Genomic DNA, 20,373 nt, shown 5'->3' on the forward strand with positions numbered 1-20,373 from the left:
ATTCCTTATCAATATGTATGAGCACGCAAGAACCTTTAACAACGAGAAAATGTTTTACATTGACTATAATTTTTGATTATATTGAATACATTCGATAATGGGAACATTTATGTTCTAATTTTAAATATGAAAGAGTCTCATTCTCAGTGAGATTTTAACTTGAACGCAAACTTTATTTAATTTCACAAGTTTCAGCCTTTTCAATGATGGCATATGACGGTCTCTTCGAAGAAATTAAAAATAACATAGAAGACAATTGGTAAAAGCGTGTGATATACACGTCCTGCTTGCCATATAACGTATCGAAGTTGACCAATATTATATTTAATGACTAATTAAAAGATTTACGTTATGTCTATCACGTATTAAAATAGTGTTCTATTGTTCATTTTACATTATGGACTTGATTTATTAAAACGTTGTTGATTTATGTTATGGCCATGCCGTATTAAGCTATTGTTTGAAGCGAAATGCCAAAAGAAAAGGAGATTTTACGTTATGGAAATGACATATTAAACTATTGTTGATTTTATGTTATGGCCATGTATTAAAATATTGATTTTACGTTATAGTCATGATGTATTAAAATAGTGTCGATTTTACGTTATGGCCATGGCGTATTAAAGTATTGTTGATTTTACGTTTTGTCCATGACGTATTTATAGGTTACTGCATTTGTATGGGAAAATATGAACGAGTTTTTTGGATGGAATACTGCACAACCTTGGGAGTGCAGTATATCCATCCGACAAAACGAGTTCATATTACCCATACAAATGCAGTAACCTTTTTATCATAAGCTCATTTTTTTTAATTCTACATAAGGCTTAATTATATAAACAAAATACACTACAAGAAACAACGTAAATAAATGTACGCCGTATTCCAAACTAAATGCACAAGCGCATATTCATCATTAGGTTGACAAGATGGCCGCTATCGCTTAACCGGCTTGAAGCAGCTGTTCCGTTTTTTAGTGCCGTTTTCATATTTGTGCTTGCCTGTTTTCATCTTCGTTATTGTGTTCATTATGTATTGGCTGTTAAATTCGTATGTGTTTCTTCATCTCCTTGTTTTGGAAACGTGAATAATTAAATTTTTTCTCAGCTGTCTTGCTCCACTGTTTTTGAACAAACCGCCATCACGTGATACTCGCCAGTCAACCCGTTTATGCTACGATGGACCCTCATTAATTGCTTTAAATATTCACTCCTTGGCTCTCCACAATACGTTGTGCTCTAGACTAAACGAACTGGGACTACATTACCTAAATGTAAACAGAAGCGAAAAAAGAAACGTTGTTTCAAAGCTGGCCAGCGTAAAACAGGAAGAAGAATTCCAGTTATCTCCCTTATTTCGGCACAACCATTTAAAAAATGTTCGACCGTTAATTTAGATAACCTAATTCAAATCCCAATTAATTCGTCAACCTTTGTGTCAACTATCCAAGAAATACCTCTGCGCATTGCATTATTCAATGCCCAGTCAGCAGGACCACCGGAAAAGCGCACAGAAATAGTTAATTTTATCAACGACCAAAATGTTGACATATTTATCGTGACAGAAACATGGCTAAAAACATCAGGCAATGAGCCCAAGTGTACGGATCTAACACCCACTGGTTACTCCATCAAGTCGTTCCCCCGTAATTCTCGCGGAGGTGGAATTGCTGTCAGCACAAAGAACTCCATGATAAAACATCTTAACTATACCAGAACATTCAATTTCGACCAAACATCGTTTGAACTAGTCCAAACCACACTCACACTGAAGCAAAGATCAGTCCATTTTTTCTGCCTATTCCGCCCTCCTCCTAGTAGAAAAAACAAGCTGGCTCACTCTCTCTCTTTTTGGAGCAGTTTCCGAATCTCCTGGACTATGGAAATTCGATAGGTGACAACCTGATTATTCTTGGAGATTTCAACTTTCACTTTCACTGTCTCGGAAACTCAAATACATCAAAAATGATAGATTCCATTAATGTTTTCAACCTCAAACAGTCAGTTAACCAACCAACCCATAAACATGGTCACATTTTAGACTGGATTCTTCATAGACCTGATGATAACATTCTACGGCCCTCCCTGGTATCCCATGACCTTGCATCAGATCACCTCTGCATTATATGCCATCTTGACGTATCAGTCCCTAACCCTCCACCTTTATCTGCTACTAAGAGAAACCTCCGTATGATAAATAGAACCAAACTAATGCACGACATCCAAGCTAACCTAACAACTTGCTTACCTCCTACAGCAGAACAACTCGATAACTGTCTGCGTTCATTACTTGACAAACATGCCCCAGCTACCAAGTGCAGAGTATCAATTCAAAAGTGTTCTCCATGGTATAGCAGTGTTAGGGACCAGCTTCGCACTGCTAAAATAGACCGCCGTAAAGCCGAGAGGCTCTGGCTTTCCACCAGACTCACTATTCATAAGCAAATCTATGAAGTCGCTAAGAAGAATGTCACAAATATAGTCCATGCAGCGAAATCAGCCCACTACACTACTAAGATCATGGAAAGTTTCAGCTGCAAAGAGCTCTTCGAGATTACTAACAAGCTAATGTCAAGGAACAAATCAACACCACTTCCAACTACCTTCTCTCCAGTCGACCTTCCGGACATGTTTGCAAATTTCTTCCGTGACAAAGTACAAACCATTAGAGATAAGCTTGACACCACAATTTCAATTGACTCGTCGTCACCATACAGCTGGGATACAGAATTTGAGCGGCAACCATTAGCAGCATTTGAACCTGTCTTTATGGATTTCGTATGTACAATCGTGATAAAGAGTGCACCAAAGTCATGTGAACGTGATCCAATTCCAACATCACTGCTGCTTAAGTGCTTAGATCCAGTATTGCCTTCACTAACTGATGCCATTAATACCTCTCTCTCATCTGGGGAATTCCCATAACGATTTCAAGAACTACCGCCCAGTTCTAATCTCCCATTCATATCAAAAATCTTAGAAAAGGTTGTTCTATCCCAGCTTGTATCTCATCTGAATTTAAACAGTCTTTTAAGCAATGTACAATCTGCATATCGCCCTTGCCACAGTACTGAAACTACTCTTCTAAAAGTAGTTAATGACATTCTCTCTGCGTTGGATAGCGGAAAAATTACAGTCCTCACCCTCCTTGAATTGTCTGCAGCATTTGACACAATAGACCATGATATATTACTTCACCGTCTCCAGCATGTATTTGGGATTCATGATACAGCCTTACTGTGGTTCAAGTCCTACTTGGTCAACAGGACACAAATTGTTTCTGCAAATGGAATACACTCCAGCCCAGTTGATCTATGTTGTGGTGTTCCACAGGGGTCTGTTCTTGGACCTGTTCTCTTCATTCTATAGACTCAGCCACTCTCAAGTGTCATAGATTACACTGGTCAACAGAGAAATCATTACTGACTTGAAAAGGCCCTAATCTGTAGTATTTTGGTGTGCCGAACACGAATATAACCGTGAAAAATTTGTATTGGCTCTCGTTTTGAAGATATTCATATACCTCATTTTCTATGTTTCACTGTGTAAATATCTCCAGTAGGACTGCAGCAACATCCGGAATAATGATGTAACATTGCATAATACCATCATGCTCACATCATCCACAGTTGATTGCATCATTTTCTGATGCAATGCAATACTAATGCCATGCGGCTGCTGAAGTAAGTTGACGTCAGCAGTGTACTATACATGTGTAGGCCTATTATACTAATGCCAGGCGGCTGCTGAAGCTGACGTAAGCAGTGTACTATATAAAGCCCAATCAGATAGGTTCAGCATTTAAAATATTTTAGACGTTGTGCGAGACAGTTCAAGCTACTGTTACATAAAACTTATTGTTTTATCCATTTACGTACAATAAAGAACAGTAATGCCTCGAAAGTGTGTTAATACCGCGGACAATTTTTGCTATATTTGTGGGGAAGTGACATTTGCCAACCAGAAGAAAAGTATCAATTCTCAAGTGAAGAAGGCATATCATCTTTACTTCGGATGCAAGGTTGGTGACCAAGACAAGCCTTGGGCTCCGCATATATGCTGTGCTACATGTACAACACAGCTTTCACAGTGGTTGAATTGCAAAAGGTCATCAATGCCGTTTGCAGTCCCAATGGTGTGGAGAGAGCCAAGCAACCACCTAAATGACTGTTACTTCTGCTTGGTTCCTCCTCTTTCCGGCGGAATAACGAAGCGAAAGAAGTCGAGAATAGTCTACCCAAACATTCCGTCTGCATTGAGACCAGTTCCACATGGTGAGGGACTTCCTATTCCAGAACCTCCAGCAGAATATTCTCTTGATTCATCTGACGAAGACAAAGGTGAGTCGACCTGTTCTTCTCCTGGTCCATCAGCATGCAGTGATCCAGATTTTCACTGTGGTGCATCATCAACCCCACACAGAATAACACAGGAAGAACTAAATGACCTGATTCGTGATTTGGACTTATCAAAGAACAAGGCAGAATTGCTAGGATCAAGACTCCAACAATGGAATCTTCTAGAAGAAGATGTCACAATTACTGCATATCGAAAGCGCCACCAGCAATTGGAGCCTTTCTTCAGAAAGGAAAGTAATCTGATATTCTGTTCCGATATTGAGGGCCTCGTGAATGCTTTAAAAATCACTCATGACCCACAAGAATGGAGACTATTTGTGGACTCTTCGAAACTGAGTCTCAAGGCTGTGCTTTTGCACAATGGAAACATTCTTCCATCTATTCCAGTAGCGTATGCTGTCCACATGAAAGAGACATACGATAACTTAAGGCAGCTACTGAATTCCATTGAGTATAACAAGTACAGCTGGCACCTCTGTGGTGATTTGAAGGTAGTTGCCCTTTTAATGGGACTGCAGCAAGGATATACAAAATGCATGTGTTTCTTATGCGAGTGGGATAGCCGAGCAAGGGAAATGCACTACATGAGGAAGGAATGGACTCACAGGCAGAATGTAGCCATTGGAGAGAAGAATATCCAACACCCAGCTCTGGTTGAGGCTCAGAAAATCTTGCTACCACCCCTTCACATCAAACTAGGTTTGATGAAGAACTTCGTGAAAGCCATTGACCGGACTTTGCCAGCATTCCGATACCTGCATGAAAAATTGCCTCGACTCAGCGAAGCAAAGATTAAAGAGGGAGTTTTTGTGGGTCCTCAGATTCGAGAGCTTTTCAAAGATGACCGGTTCAACAACTTGCTGGAAGGTGACGCGAAACAAGCATGGAATGCTTTTCGCCTAGTTTCTACAAACTTCCTCGGAAATGTTAGGGCAGAAAACTATAAGGAACTAGTAGAAGACATGTTGATGAAGTATAAGAAACTTGGCTGCAATATGTCTCTAAAGATTCACTTCCTTCATTCCCATTTGGATTTCTTTCCTAGCAACTGTGGTATTGTTAGTGATGAACACGGCGAACGTTTTCATCAAGATATCGCAACAATGGAACAAAGATACCAGGGAAAATGGTCCACTACAATGCTGGCTGACTACTGCTGGACACTCCTCAGAGATGCTCCCGAACAGCTGTACAAGAGACAGGCGAAGAAATCTAAGATGTAGTCAATGACTTGATTTTTTATAGGTAGGCTATTACAGTTGACCTTTTACTATTGGAATGCATTTCGTTATGTAAACATTAATTTCTTGCAGATTACAAAAAAACTAGAGCCAATTTTGCAATTTGACTGTCATATTCGTGTTCAGCACATAAAAATTGATAAGAATTGACTAATTTTATTTCAGTAACATGACTTTTGTAAAAATTTGTTGTCCAGTGTTATCATCCAATTGTACGCTGATGACACCCAAATATACAAACCTAGCCACCCAACTGAAGTTGATGCTACCATCCTAGGTGTAGAGAGGTGCATTTCTGATGTGAAATCATGGATGACATGTAACAAGCTGCAGATGAATGATGATAAAACTGAGGCCAGTCTGATCACAACACAAAGACTTTCTCATTCACATCCTTTACCTCAAACAATAAATATCAGCAACACCAACATTAAATTCACACAATCAGTACGAAACCTAGGTGTTACTCTGGACAGTACTCTCACATTGCACCAACATGTCATGAACATATGCAAGGCTGCATATCTTGAGCTGAGACGCATCAGCTCAATTCGCAAATATCTTTCAGTTGATGCCACTAAAACACTTGTGTGTTCATTAGTACTTTCAAGACTGGACTATTGTAACTCAATTCTGTCTGGTTCATCTCAATATCTACTCCAGAAACTTCAAAAAAGTTCAAAACACAGCTGCTCAGATCATACTTAGAGTACCACGATCAGAGCACACCTCCCCGCTGCTCTGTACCCTACACTAGCTATCCATTCGATCCAGAATCAAACACAAAATTTGTTCTCTGTGCTACGTTTCACTGTCGGACTCTAGTCCAACATACCTATCCGACCTCACCCATGTGTACACACCAGCAAGATACTTACGCTCCTCTTCTGACAATCGTATACTCATTATTCCCACTATGAAAACAAAGTCATATGGACAGCGTTCTTTTGCATACTAGGGCCCAGCAACGTGGAATGAATTGCCCACTGAACTTAGACACAAAGACACAGTGATCCCATTCAAGAGTGCTCTCAAAACTCACTTATTTCGGCTGCAAGAACAAACATAAAGACCTAATAATGTTTCCTACCTTAAATATTCTCAGCATGTTTTTTTAATGTTTTCTAATTTCATGGTGTTTGTTTTTGTAATCATATCATTATATGTTTTTTGTCTTATAGGTGTTGTCTAATGTTGTAAAGCGCTTAGAGCTTCTAAAGATTAAGCGCTATACAAAGTCCCCATTATTATTATTATTACACAACAACAACATTATTACTGCGCACATAACTCCGCCCAGATACATTTGAACTTAGTCGCGCGCTCGACATAACTTTCGAAAGAAAATGGCGTGTCTAGTTAAAATTTGGAGTCATATTGTGAATGAATGTGCATTGCAACAACTTTTCCATTTGATCTGGAATGAATAGAATTTGGTATTTTTTATTCGATTCTACGAAATTTCGTGATTATGGACTGGATTTATATGTGACAATTCCACATGAAATTCATGGAATTGAAGAAGCTAGGAAGAAGCGTAATGACATCTGCAAATGTGTTTCTGCTTCTGTCATTGAATGTTTGAAATCATAATGTGGGAAAAATATGAAGTCTTTCAAATGCAATTATCAAAAAGACGCTATGGAATTTAATGCTTATTTCATTTTGAGTGCAATAAGGAGGATGTAATTGCACTTATCATCAAAATTACAATACAATTTCGAAATGTGTAATCAAGATTGCGAACCTTTGACATGGCTCATGTAATTCGGATTTGCAGAACTAAGAAAGTACATTTTGAGGAAATTCAGGATGTAAAACTATAAATATATTTTTTGCCATTCTTATCACCAGCTAAAGAAGACAGTATATGACTTGTCACTTGTATGCTATTTGTAAGGACCCTTACTTGCGTCTGTTGCATACTGTAGCTAGCCTAAATCCGAAACATTGTATCCACGCGGAATATGCCAAAGCAACTGGTATGTGGCAGTCCACGAAACAACTGTTTTAGTTCATTCAGAAACAAATTTAAACAACCACAACGTAAAGCGCCTCTTACGCGAGTGTACATGATTTGTTTACAAATCAAAAGTGCTGGCGTCTGCGTACATTATTTGTTTACAATATAAAGTAGTTCCTTTATGCACGTGAATGCTATATGTGTATTGGCGCGCTGGTTCAGTATCGGGTAATACTGCACGATTCTGACAATGTAAAGTTAACGGGTGGAAAAATGAGCATGTAATAATAAAATATTGTTGATTTTACGTCGTGGCCATGACGTATTAAAGCATTGTTGATTTTACGTTTAGACTATGATGTATTAAAATATTGTTGATTTTACGTTAGATCATGACGCTTTAAAGTATTGTTGATTTTATGTTTTGACCGTAACGTGTTAAAGTATTGTTGGAAACGAAATGAAAAATTGCCAAAATTATAGTTAGTAATGTAAGGTTACTGAAGTCACACATATTTGTAATTATACTGCTGGTCACAAGGACACTGTTAGTTTAACAAATAGACAATGTGATAACGAAGGTTCATAATTCTTCTTACCGATATAAAAAGAATGAAAGCTGTCTTTAAATAGGTGTACAATAATTTTATGACACATTTTCAAGAGTGTCGTTAACATATTTGCTTGTTGATCAACAGATAGACAAACATGTTTATGGATGGACGACAAAGTGTTTATGGATGGACAAACATGTTTATGGATGGACAAACACGTTTATGGATGGACAAAGTGTTTACTTTTGTCGTTACCTAAACAAAGAGTAACCGACTATGTATAGTTTGGGTTTTGATGGCATTCTCGAATAGAAGCTCTATCATACCCTTACGGCTTGCACTTACCACATAGTTATATTGCAATTAAAGAGGTCATAAATAGGTCAAAGGTCAACAAAATGAAACTGCATTGCAAAGATTATACATACGAATAAAAAAATTAATACGAAAATTTATTTTCAAGATAATGATTTTTTGTATGGATCATCGAAAATGTAAAACCAAAGTCACCTTTTTCGTACTCAGGCCAATTCTTTTCGCAATTAAGTGCAATTGGTACAGACTCTAATTATATTTGCCACCCATGGACTGAAACGTGCCTCTGAAGACGGTCTGAAGGGAAAAGCATGAACGTTATTAATACAGCTATTTTTAATCTTTGCAATCGATATTTTCTGGACAAATCATTCAGCGGGTGAAGAGGGGTTTACCATCCATTCCAAAAACACATGTGACATGGAGTGATGTAAAACATAAAATTACGTATTCTTAATCTATGTTAGTAATATAGACTGTGCCACTGTAGCACAAACTCTTTGTATTATTTTTATTTTATAAACGTAACTGATATATTCAATCTTTAAAGATACTTTTCAAGGGCAAAACAAGAACACAGGTGTACTGTGTCAAATTACCAGTATATAAGCAAGTGAATGCAGGTAAATGTTATTATGAATGTTGATACGTTATTATATTATCATAATTGTTGTTGTTCTGTAGTACAGCACTCGTCCCGAAATCTAGACTCTGGAAATGACACCCAATGTCAGAAAATTATTCCCGTGCATGATCGGTTAATGGAAACTCCAACGTAAGAATAAGGATGACAAGATTCCTCTGCATCGAATACATCAAAGTAGCACCAAACAGTTTGAACATGTTCCACCTGCCGGCATGCATCGTGAATATACGCCTACTGCAATACTTTACAATGCAATCATCAATATCTGAATATCTTAAGAGGACAGAGAAACTATGTATATACAATATCTGCATACAAACATTTCTCCAGGTTATTTCACCCATTTATTTTCATACCCACCCACCATCCAACAGCGACTTGAAATCTGCAAATACGCATAAAGGGACCAAAAAGCAATTAAAGGACCATAAAAGGAATATTTTTCAGTAAAATTACTTATTTTCAAAATACCAAGCAGGTGTCCACACAGAGTTCGCTCTCGCTATACAACCACCCATGGCAACTCTGACCACGAACTGAATATCAAATCCAACTGGCATAACATTTTTCTTCACTAAATTCATGTTCCATGAAGCCTATTATAGGTGGACACACAATATATGACACTTTTTCTAATAATGATGGAGATATTGTGGGATAACCTATCCATACCTCTTGTAATAACATGTACCACGTGGCCAGTCACATGAAGCTATTTAGTGATACGAAATGCTTTCTGCACGCATATGCCATGAAGTCTGCACTATTGTGTACCTTTAATACTTTGATTTTGTATGGTGCATATATACAAGCTAAAAAACTTATGTTACTAATCTGATATGTTTATTTCTTGACCTGTCATTTTCAGACTACTATTTAGATAGATATACTAATTAATTGACTGCTCAATTGATTGATTGATTGATTGATTGATTGATTGATTGATTGATTGATTGATTGATTGATTTATTGATTGATAACATTGCAGTGACGACAAATGGCTAAGACCAGAGAGCGATGGGGAAGGAGGGTCGAGTTTCTCCTAGTAGCGGTTGGATTTTCCGTTGGGGTAGGAGATCTCTGGAGGTTCCCTTACCTTGTTATGAAAAATGGCGGAGGTTTGTTTTCAACCTAAGGACACTGGTAGTCAGTATTACTTCCGGTCACTGGTTCGTTTCAATCCATCTAAAACCAATTCACAGAAGTCTTATATATATACTATATGTATGAAGGTAACGACGTACGATATATACTTTATGTATGAAGGTAACAAGGCAAAATATATACCATATGTATGAAGGTATATATAATGTATGTAGGTAACGACGTACAAATATATAATGCATGTGCGTGGGTAACGACGTATTATGACGTTAACAACGTATATTATTATATGCTCATTGTTTTCTCCGTTAACTTTACAGTTCAGTACTTCAAGATATTGCACTCACGTGCACTTCATATTGCACTCAAGTGTGCCGAATAGTGTGTTAGGAACTACATTGTAAACAAATCGTGTACACTCATGTAGTAGGTACGTTACGTTTTGGTTGATTAAATTTGTTTCTGAATGAACTAACGCAGATTCCGCGTTAACTTTCTTGATACAATGTTTCGGATTTAGGCTCGCGATAGACGCCAGATTCATAAAATTACTGGGTCCCTACAAATAGCATGCACGTGACAAAGCAGAAACTGTCTTCTTTATCAGGTAATAAAAATGGCAAAAATATACTTACAGTTTTACATCCTGAATTTCCTCAAAATGTACTTTCTTAGTTCTGCAAATCTGAATTAAACGAGCCATGTCATGGGTCCTCAAGCTTGATTACACATTTCGAAATTGTACTGTAATTTCGACTTTATTCTAAGTGCAATTACATCCTCCTTACTGCACTCAAAATGAAATAAACATTATATTCCATAACGTCTTTGTGATAATTGCAACTGAAAGACTTCATATTTTCGAACATTGTCATTTCAAAAATTCAATGACAGAACAGAAACACACTTGCAGATGTCAACACGCTGCTGAAATCCGATGTACTTCATGTAGAATTGGCACAGATAAATCCAGTCCATAATCACGAAATTTCGTAGAATCGACAGAAATACCAAAATCTGTTCATTCCAGATCAGATTGAAAAGTTGTTAGAATGCGCATCCATTCACAATATGACTCCAAATTTCAAGTTTAAGTTCACCAAAAAGCCATTTTCTTTCGAACGTTATGTCTAGCGCTCGGCTAAGTTCAAATTTATATGGGCGGAGTTATGTGTGCATTAATAATGTTGTTGTTGTTGTGTAATGATGAATCTGCACTTGTGCATTTAGTTTGGAATACGGCATACATTCAGTTACTTTGTTTCTTGTAGTGTATTTTTTTTTATATAATTAAGCCTTAGGTAGAATAACAAAATGGACATATAATAAGAACGTTACTGCATTTGTATGGGAAAATATGAACTCATTTAGTCCGATGGATATACTAATCTCCCAAGGTCGTGCAGTATTTCCATCCGAAGAACTCTTCATATTTTCCCATACAGGTACAGTAACCTATAATTATATACTGTATGTATGAATTTAACAACTTCCAATATATACTATATTATGAAGGTAACGACGTACATTATATGCTGTATGTATGGAAGTAACGACATATAATATATACTGTATGTGTGAAGGTAAAAACCAATGTTGGAAATCTGCATTAAAAATGTCGCACTTTAAAATAAAGTAATTTTTAATTGATTACAAACACCGAAAATATATTTATTTATTCATTTCAACAGGTGCTTTCATCATTCCCATCGTCATCTTTAACGTGGTTGGTGCAATTCCCATGGTTTATCTTGAGATGATTATGGGCCAGTACGCCTCGTCGGGAGCTGTGTCAATCTGGAAAGTTTGCCCTCTATTCAAGGGTATTTTATTTCTTTCTCTCTTTCACATGTACGTTATATGTTTGAGCAACGAATACCTCATCTCTGAGCCGTATATGTGAACTCTGCAAAACATCTCATTGAGTTATATTAGTCCAGGGTCAGTCGTATATTTACCCTCAGTGGGAATTTTGAGAAGAAACTTGCCAACATATAAAAGTTTAAGACTAAGACAATGATAAATTAAAAAAAACAGTGTTGACATGCGTTCTCATAAAGGTCAAAGTCAAATGCAAAGGTCAAGTGTCAAACAAAACTCCGAGTTCAGCTCAATTTGAGTAACACTTATGAATATGTTGAATACAAACTTTTCAAAATATTTAATTTGTCAACAAAGTGACCTAAAAAATTAAAGGATAAGGAAATATCCACGTCTATTTTCATTTTTATTCAGGTGTCTATACAGGGACGCATGATGCAATAAATTTATTCCGTCAGTCCATGAAGTAGCTTTTAGTTACACGGCAATAACTTTTCTTATGCTCCTAGAACCATCACAGAATCTTACGGAAAGAGAAGCCTGCTGAATATGAGGTCAAAAGGTTACACGTCAAGGTCACTATAATCATACCTGTATATATCATTTCTGCCCGATACCTGGACTGAACATGGTTTCACTAAGCATTACAGATATGATACCCATCAACGTACAATGAAGTTTTTCGATTTCAAATTCTAAATGTGGTTAGGAACTAAAGTATAGAAAACAGTATATAAATGATGTCTTGACTTTCATGTCATGCCCAGTATCCGAATGATGTCTTGACTCTCATGTCATGCCCAGTATCCACATGGTGTCTTGACTCTCATGTCATGCCTTCACTAAATTTAACAAGTCGGTTCCCTGTAAGGATAAAACGTTTGACGGCCAATATCATTTTAACCTATAAGTAAAGGTATTGCTCCAGATCGACACTTTATTCCTTCATCGGGGGCCCCGAGTGGCCGAGTGATCTAAAGCGCTCTCCGTTACGGATCATTGCCATCTCACCTCTGTCTGTGTGGGTTCGAGTCTCCGATTCGGCCAATGTGGGTATGTGAGAAAGCTTCCCAGTAGCTTCTCGTGGGTCGGTGGTTCTTTCCGTGGTTTTCCCGGGTTCTTCCTCCACCATTAATACTGGCCGCCATGTATTGCCTATCGTGTGCTGAAAAATGGCGTTAAACCCTACAACAACAACAACAAAACATTCCTTCATCAAATATATGAGGTATTTACATTGGTGGCTGCAACAGACGTAACAACATTTTAAGCTGGGAGGCGAAAGGTACGCCACTAGGACGAAATAGATTCCATGTTCGGTTGTGAAAGGTATGCCACCATAGTCAGAAGGAAATCTCGTTTGCAACGTTTTCGGAGATTAATTTTCTTATTTTTATACAGTTAATTGCATTGCCACATCAATTAATATTACCAACAAAGTTTTTTTAAAAAAAATATTTAAACCAAGGATGCTTTACATTTATCCCCATTTTAATCAATATTGTAACAAATTTTATTTTAACTCTAAATATATTCAATGCATTCGCCGTTTGATGGCTGTACCGAGTATTGTCTCTGCGGTATAGTTTGAAACACATGTAAATAGTCTTAACCTCATTTTATCATCTACAAACCTCATTTTATCATCTACACTATACTTCAATATTGTAATAGACCTGGGGGCTCTAAAGCTGTAATATGATGACTGGGGAGGATGGTTTTTCTATGTCATAAATTTAACATGTTGTTCGTGTCAATGCATATATAAACTGTTGAAAGAATGAACTTAAACATTATAATGTATTAGAAACGTAAAGATCGCGACTCACCTTGATATCTGTATTAAAACGTTCATGTTGTATGTCAAGTGTGACTGCCAGTCATGTGGTAACAAATGTCATCGAATTCAACCTCGCACATCGTTAAATACTCACAAAATAAATCTTCTGGAATCTTATTTTATATGAATTTGTTATACCCATAAATATGGTAATCACACTTAAATTCCCATCCAAATGATCATTTGAATAGCACTAAGCTCGACGACTCCAACAGCTGACATCACGAAAATACGTCTGCAGGCAAGATGGCCGACACTAGATCACATGACCGGTTTCACACAGTAAATTTGTCAAGTTCACATTTTTTGATTAAATTTCACTTGTTGATTGTAAATGCTGGACTTTTTTAATGCAAGTATAAGTATGTTTTGAACATTTCATAGTTTATTCTTCATTTTTTATGTTGGTCAAAATATGTTCAGTGTTATCAGCGTTCATCGGTAGTTGTGTACTCTTCACCCAAGCTTAACTATTTTGGTTACGACTTCAAGTACTTTGACGTTTGACGGACACTACATAATACGTAATGTTTATATATTTGCTAATGACAGAGTGTAAACGGACAACTGATGATAGTTAAACTGTATATTGACCCTCAGTTTGTTTCGCTGGTTGTAGAGTACGATCAGACCTGTTCGGCGTCCCGGAAAAGCAGTGATTGGTTAAATTTACATCACATGACTATTTTCGGAAGAGTATGAATAGGAGCGAAATTCGAAATTCGACAGATAGCTGTCAACATTAGCGCCTCTATCAACATCTCTCCACCAAAAAAAAGAACAATTATTGAGGTAGTTATAATTACAGCTTTATTGAATGACATTTAAAAGCTCATAGATACTTATAAAAATAAGACAAGTCTATAAATTTTAATTTCTTTATTCACAAAAATTGACTGGAATTACACACACACACACACACACACACACACACACACACACACACATATATATATATATATATATATATATATATATATATATATATATATATATATATATATATATATATATATATATATATATATATAAATTCAATTCACTGCTATTGATTCAAGCTTAATATTAAAGCAATATTGTGTCACATAAATAAGCAGCTATCTCTCGCCTCACTAAGAATTTAGGGTTAACTTTCAAAATTCTTACTCCGTGGGTCGTCTATTTCTTGCTGGATGATTACGTTAAGGTTATGAAGGCCAGCATATTATAGCATTTGTCTATTGCATATGTTACACGTAATCAGACACATACATTCATGTTTTAGTCATATTTCTTGTATTAAGCATCTTACCACAATTTCAAAATAAAAAGCTCCTGACTTTGAACATTCTTTAAATTTATTATTACATTTACACAAGTTAGCCCATACCCCACCCCCAATCAGTTACAATATACTTCACATCCATACAGCATGTATACGGCAAGGGTCGTTTGAAAATTTGGCTCCAGTATGTGTTCTCTCATTTTTATCTCCTACAAATGCAATTAATAAATCACGATCTCGTTGTCTGCGCGACATTTACACATCTTGGTGCAGTACACGAGTGCCAGTTTCCAGGGGCATTATTAACTGCACAAACACATTTAAAACACAAATTATTCAGATTTCTTCTCGGCGTAATAGGATGTTGGCAAATACATTCTTCTTTAACACGTTTTCCATCTTTATGTCGCTAACAGTGGTTACAACCGTTATTGACAATGTCGTCTGCCACCAACCTATATTCACATAGATTATCTGACAAATTATTTCTAATCATTGAAAAGGGCAGAACAACGATCCTTATGGTTTGCTTCATACTGCCCTACAATGAATAGTGTAAAGAAAAAGGTTGATTCATATGTGATTTATGTGAATTTCTTCATGCGTTCATGGCCAGCTAAAAGTCCGAAAATTTAAGGAAATACAGGATGATGTCTTCTGAACTTGACATAAAGCAACTTCAACACTGTTATTTTGTTCTTTTACCTGCAATTCTGCCAAGTTTCCCTTAACCGCAACTCCGAAGTTTATTTACGGCTAGAGGAAGCGATGAAAACATGTATTTAAAAAAAAAACAACTGCACTCTGTCTGGATTCTTATGTACAATATAGACTACTGTGGAATTTAATAACTAAGATTTAGAGTCCCACAGAAGATAGGTGTGTCGGTACATAATGTCGATAATGTAGAAGGGTCAACATCAACGATGATAGTATCTGCTTCAAGTCCTTTGACAGTAGCACTTACAAAAGTTTGGACATGTGTCAGGTTCTGCTTCCGTCCATGTTAAAATTTAAATGTTTGGATATAACTTCTTCTCTTCATGTAAATACCACAAAATCGGTTGAGTATACCAAACGATCAATGACTGTCTGGGTTGACTATTATTTTGGTGAGCATGTACAAAAGTAATGTTTTGTTGGGGTGGGTGGGTGGGTGGTATTTTTTAAAAAATTGTTTACATTCGGTGTGTGTTGTGTGTGTTTTGGATTTTTAACGTAGCTTTAACAATTTTTCAGTCATCGCTACGATGTCTGCAATGTGACAGTTTATAGTGATGTCTAGCACTGGGGCATTGTGCCACAGACATGAAGCATGATGTCCCACCCAGTCACATTATCCTGACACCAGGCCGACCAGTCCTAACACTAACCTCTTTTTATTATCTTTACACTGAGTTTTATTCCTTAATGCATACTTTATGATACCTCATTATGCTTTATCTTTCCTGTTCCATCCATTCACATTATCCAGTCCTAACACTAGCCTCTTAATGCTGAGCGCCAAGCGAGGCCGCTGTTAGTACCATTTTTATAAATCTTTGGTATGACTCGGCCGGGGTTCGAACTCGCGACCTCTCGCATCCGAGGTGGACGCTCTATCGACTTAGGCCACCGTTAAAATAACCCACCACACTGGCAAATTCTGCAATTTTCTCTTACTCTTGCGATATTATTCATGAAATTTGTTCAGGCTGTATCAGTCAATCTAGAATCAAGCAACCCATGGAAAGATACAAATCAGTGTATTATTTGCATGTTACAGCAGCCAACAGAATTTGATTCCACCTTAATTTTGCAAGCTGTGATGTTCTCGCTGTTTTTCAGGTTTTTAGTGCACACATTTAAGTTTATAGCTTTACCTTCTTAGTTGTAGACCGAAACACTCATGACCCTATATAATCCAAAACAAAAGACACGTATTTTTGCCCCCCAAAAACCGGATACATAATAACCTGGTTTGTTATTACCATTTTCATTACTTTACACTGAGTTTTATTCCTTAATGCACCTCATTATGCTTTATCTTTCCTTCCAACCAAAACTCCGGGATTCTAAAAATGCCATGGTATCAGGGCTCGGAGAAAATCTGGTACACGTTCTGAGATTCAAAGATTTCAGACAGAACACCAAGAACTTGTGCCAGTCTTTTCAAGTGTTACATGCCATGACCCGTTCTTTCTGCGTAGAATACATTACCTAAACTATTGAAAACGAAATTGCTGTCTGTGAATTATCGATAATTTATATAGTAGACCTTTCAAAAGTCTCGATTTCATCAATATAGGTTGGGAACCATGCTTGAATAGTGAATATCATAATTAACCAAATGAGGACCATCGTTGAATAGTAAGGCTATCAAAATGGGGAACATCCTTGAATAGTGGATCTTATCATTCGCAAAACGGACCAATCCTTGAATAGTGAATCTTAATGTTAGCCAAATGGGGACCATCCGTGAATAGTGAATATTATCATTAGTAAAATGGGGACCATCCTTTAATAGTTAATATTATCATTAGTAAAATGGGGACCATCCGTGAATAGTGGATCTTATCGTTAGCAAAATGGGGATCATCCTTGATTAGCTGATCTTATCATTAGCGAAATAGGGATCATCCTTGAATAGTGAATATTATCTTTAGGAAAATGGAAGCCATCCTTGAATAGTTGATCTTATCGTGAGCAAAATGGAGACAATCTTTGAATAGTGAATATTATCATTAGTAGGGAACCATCCTTGAATACTGCATATTATCATTAGCAACAAATGGACACATTTGTAATACCTGGAAGATGACGATAATATGCACCATCTCTTGTTGTTGTATGACTGATGGCATGTGATAATCGTTGTTCATTTCCATGTGATTTGTCCATGATGATAAAGAGCTTTTCTTTGATGCCAGTCAATTGCTGGATCTATTCATTGTATCTAGATCAATTTTACAAGCTAGATTTTGTATTGGCTACAATATTTTCCCAGAAGATTTCGACCATTCAATGAATGCTTAAAGTATAATTAGGTGAGCTATAACACACTTTCTATGTACACTCACTCTATAATTAATTCATCATGGTTGTGTGACAACTATAAAACCTCGGGTTCATTCCATGTACGCAGTAATACAGCTAAATATTAGCCATTACACTCTGTCTACCTGTAGGACTCATTTTACTTTACAATCATCTCCGCACAGTTTAAGCTGATTCACTTTTTTCTTTGTATGTAGAATGTGATTATATTTATACTCAGAGGCTCCAGTACACACAAAGTCGATAGACTATGGCCCACATGTACAGGTACAGGGTTCAATCAAGTGTAGCTCACTTACATAATTATGATAGTTGTACATTTTTTGTCATAGGCTGTACTACACCCACTATGTGTAAATTACACACATAAGTGGAATACACTTGGCCAAAGTTTAATTACCTTACATTATTTCACCTACCTATAAATTTGTTTTGGCCTACATCCGTAAAACTTAATAGCTGACCACTACAAATTTGCCCCCCCACCCCCCACCCCCACCCCCCCAATTAATTCTGCTGGCGTACCAGTTACCTTGTATGATATATTTTCCTGAATGGCGTGCAGTAAGTGGTAACTCCATTACCCATTAATGAAACTCTATCTCTCCATGACACATTGTGACGTGAATTCACTTAAACACCTTTATATTACACTGCGTTGTGGAGTGTAAATATGTCATAATTTACTGCACTAGTACAAGTAGTAATTAGTTTACTAATGGACCCCTTTTTATTGCAGCTAAAGTAACCTTGACATTTACACTTATCTCCATACTGTAATAGTCTGGTTATTCCCTTGACACACATCAAAGTGATAAGTTTAAATAGAGCAAACAATGTTTATCTTACTAAAAATGCATAATAATGTAGTAATTTTGTGTCCTTGAATTTGACCTTGACCTTTGACATAAACCATGGCAACATTATGTTTTAGATTCCTTGTGTCAAAAGCTTGCAAACGAGATGTGTTGCCAACTTGTCTCACTGTAGTACAACTGATCATGAGCTATATTGTTTAATAAAACGTATTTGAAATCAAGGTTTAAATTGTATTTTCATTCCTGCATTATGTGGATGGGGAATACACTGTTACATGCTTCCCCCATCACATATCTTCGTTAAATTGTTCATTTAGGTTCTTTTCTCGCGCACGTTTGTTTGCAGGATATTGATTACAACACCCTTCTTCGAAAAATATATCAGAGTGTTAGGCCTATATATTTCAAGCTGCATCATCTTTTGACAATGTTTTGAGCTGAACTCAATTTCTAATGTACTTTTGATCGCAGGGTTACATATCGTTATGCATAGATACCTCTAGATGAGTATAATTTCCCTTTACACCCAAAATAGGTCACTATGACATGTGCATGTGTTTCATTAACTTGGACTAAGTTTGGATGAACGTCATGTGTCACGGAATTCGTGTATTGCAAAGAATTGAAGTTTTTGCGTTCTTCAAATAAATTTTTTGTTTTTATTTTTTATACAGGTGTCGGATACGGAACTATTATCGCTACTTTCATTTTCTCTATCTATTACGCTGTGATAATTTGTTGGATGCTGTTCTACTTCATCAATTCCTTTTTCCCCACGCTACCCTGGTCCTCTTGTGACAACGACTGGAACACAAATTACTGCCAAGTTTACGATCCTAACAGCCTGAACATACCCACAACCACGAACCAGTACAGCAACATGACGACACATTTCGTCAATGCCACATTAAGCACCTTTCAGCAGACGACGCTAAGTATTTCCAATATGACGACGCCAGACAGCGGCATAAAAGCTTCACCAGTAGAGGAATTCTGGAAGTAAGAAGCTTGTGTCACTTTGCATTAAATATAATTACCAGAATCAGAGTAATATATATATATATATATATATATATATATATATATATATATATATATATATATATATATATATATATATATATATCTGGGTTTTTTTTGTCGAGTCAACTTTAGAGAAATTCGAGAAACAGCCTTCACTTTTCCGACAGTGGCCTTGCCGTCAACAGTTTTTTATTGTTCTTCAATTGTCCGCTTTTGCATATTTCCTTTAAAGCCTTTTTGTTAAGTTCATATTTGGGATATCTAATTAAGAAGCAAATACAATTCAATTTGCGAAACATTCGCTCTCCGAGTTTACATGGGGCGAAAATCACTGACAAATATTATTGTTTTGCCAGGAGATTTTGGTTAATTTTTAATCATCTTTAACTCT

At 36.7% G+C, this 20,373-nt stretch overlaps 1 protein-coding gene across 2 annotated transcripts in view; it reads left to right on the forward strand.

The window, feature by feature from the left end:
• LOC149780465 (sodium- and chloride-dependent glycine transporter 1-like) overlaps nucleotides 1-20,373 on the forward strand; it is a 65,041-nt gene that overhangs the window by 4,747 nt on the left and 39,921 nt on the right. For both annotated transcript variants that reach the window (XM_089937409.1, XM_089937410.1), the window contains exons 2-4: nucleotides 10,065-10,194; nucleotides 11,872-12,003; nucleotides 19,634-19,958. In XM_089937409.1, coding sequence (XP_089793535.1) covers nucleotides 10,074-10,194; nucleotides 11,872-12,003; nucleotides 19,634-19,958 — 578 coding nt within the window. In that variant the 5' untranslated portion in view covers nucleotides 10,065-10,073. The remainder of the gene's footprint in view (nucleotides 1-10,064; nucleotides 10,195-11,871; nucleotides 12,004-19,633; nucleotides 19,959-20,373) is intronic.

This window comes from Sinohyriopsis cumingii, chromosome 16, assembly GCF_028554795.1.
Source record: "Sinohyriopsis cumingii isolate HCF-2022 chromosome 16, ASM2855479v2, whole genome shotgun sequence".
Lineage (NCBI taxonomy): Eukaryota > Metazoa > Mollusca > Bivalvia > Unionida > Unionidae > Sinohyriopsis > Sinohyriopsis cumingii.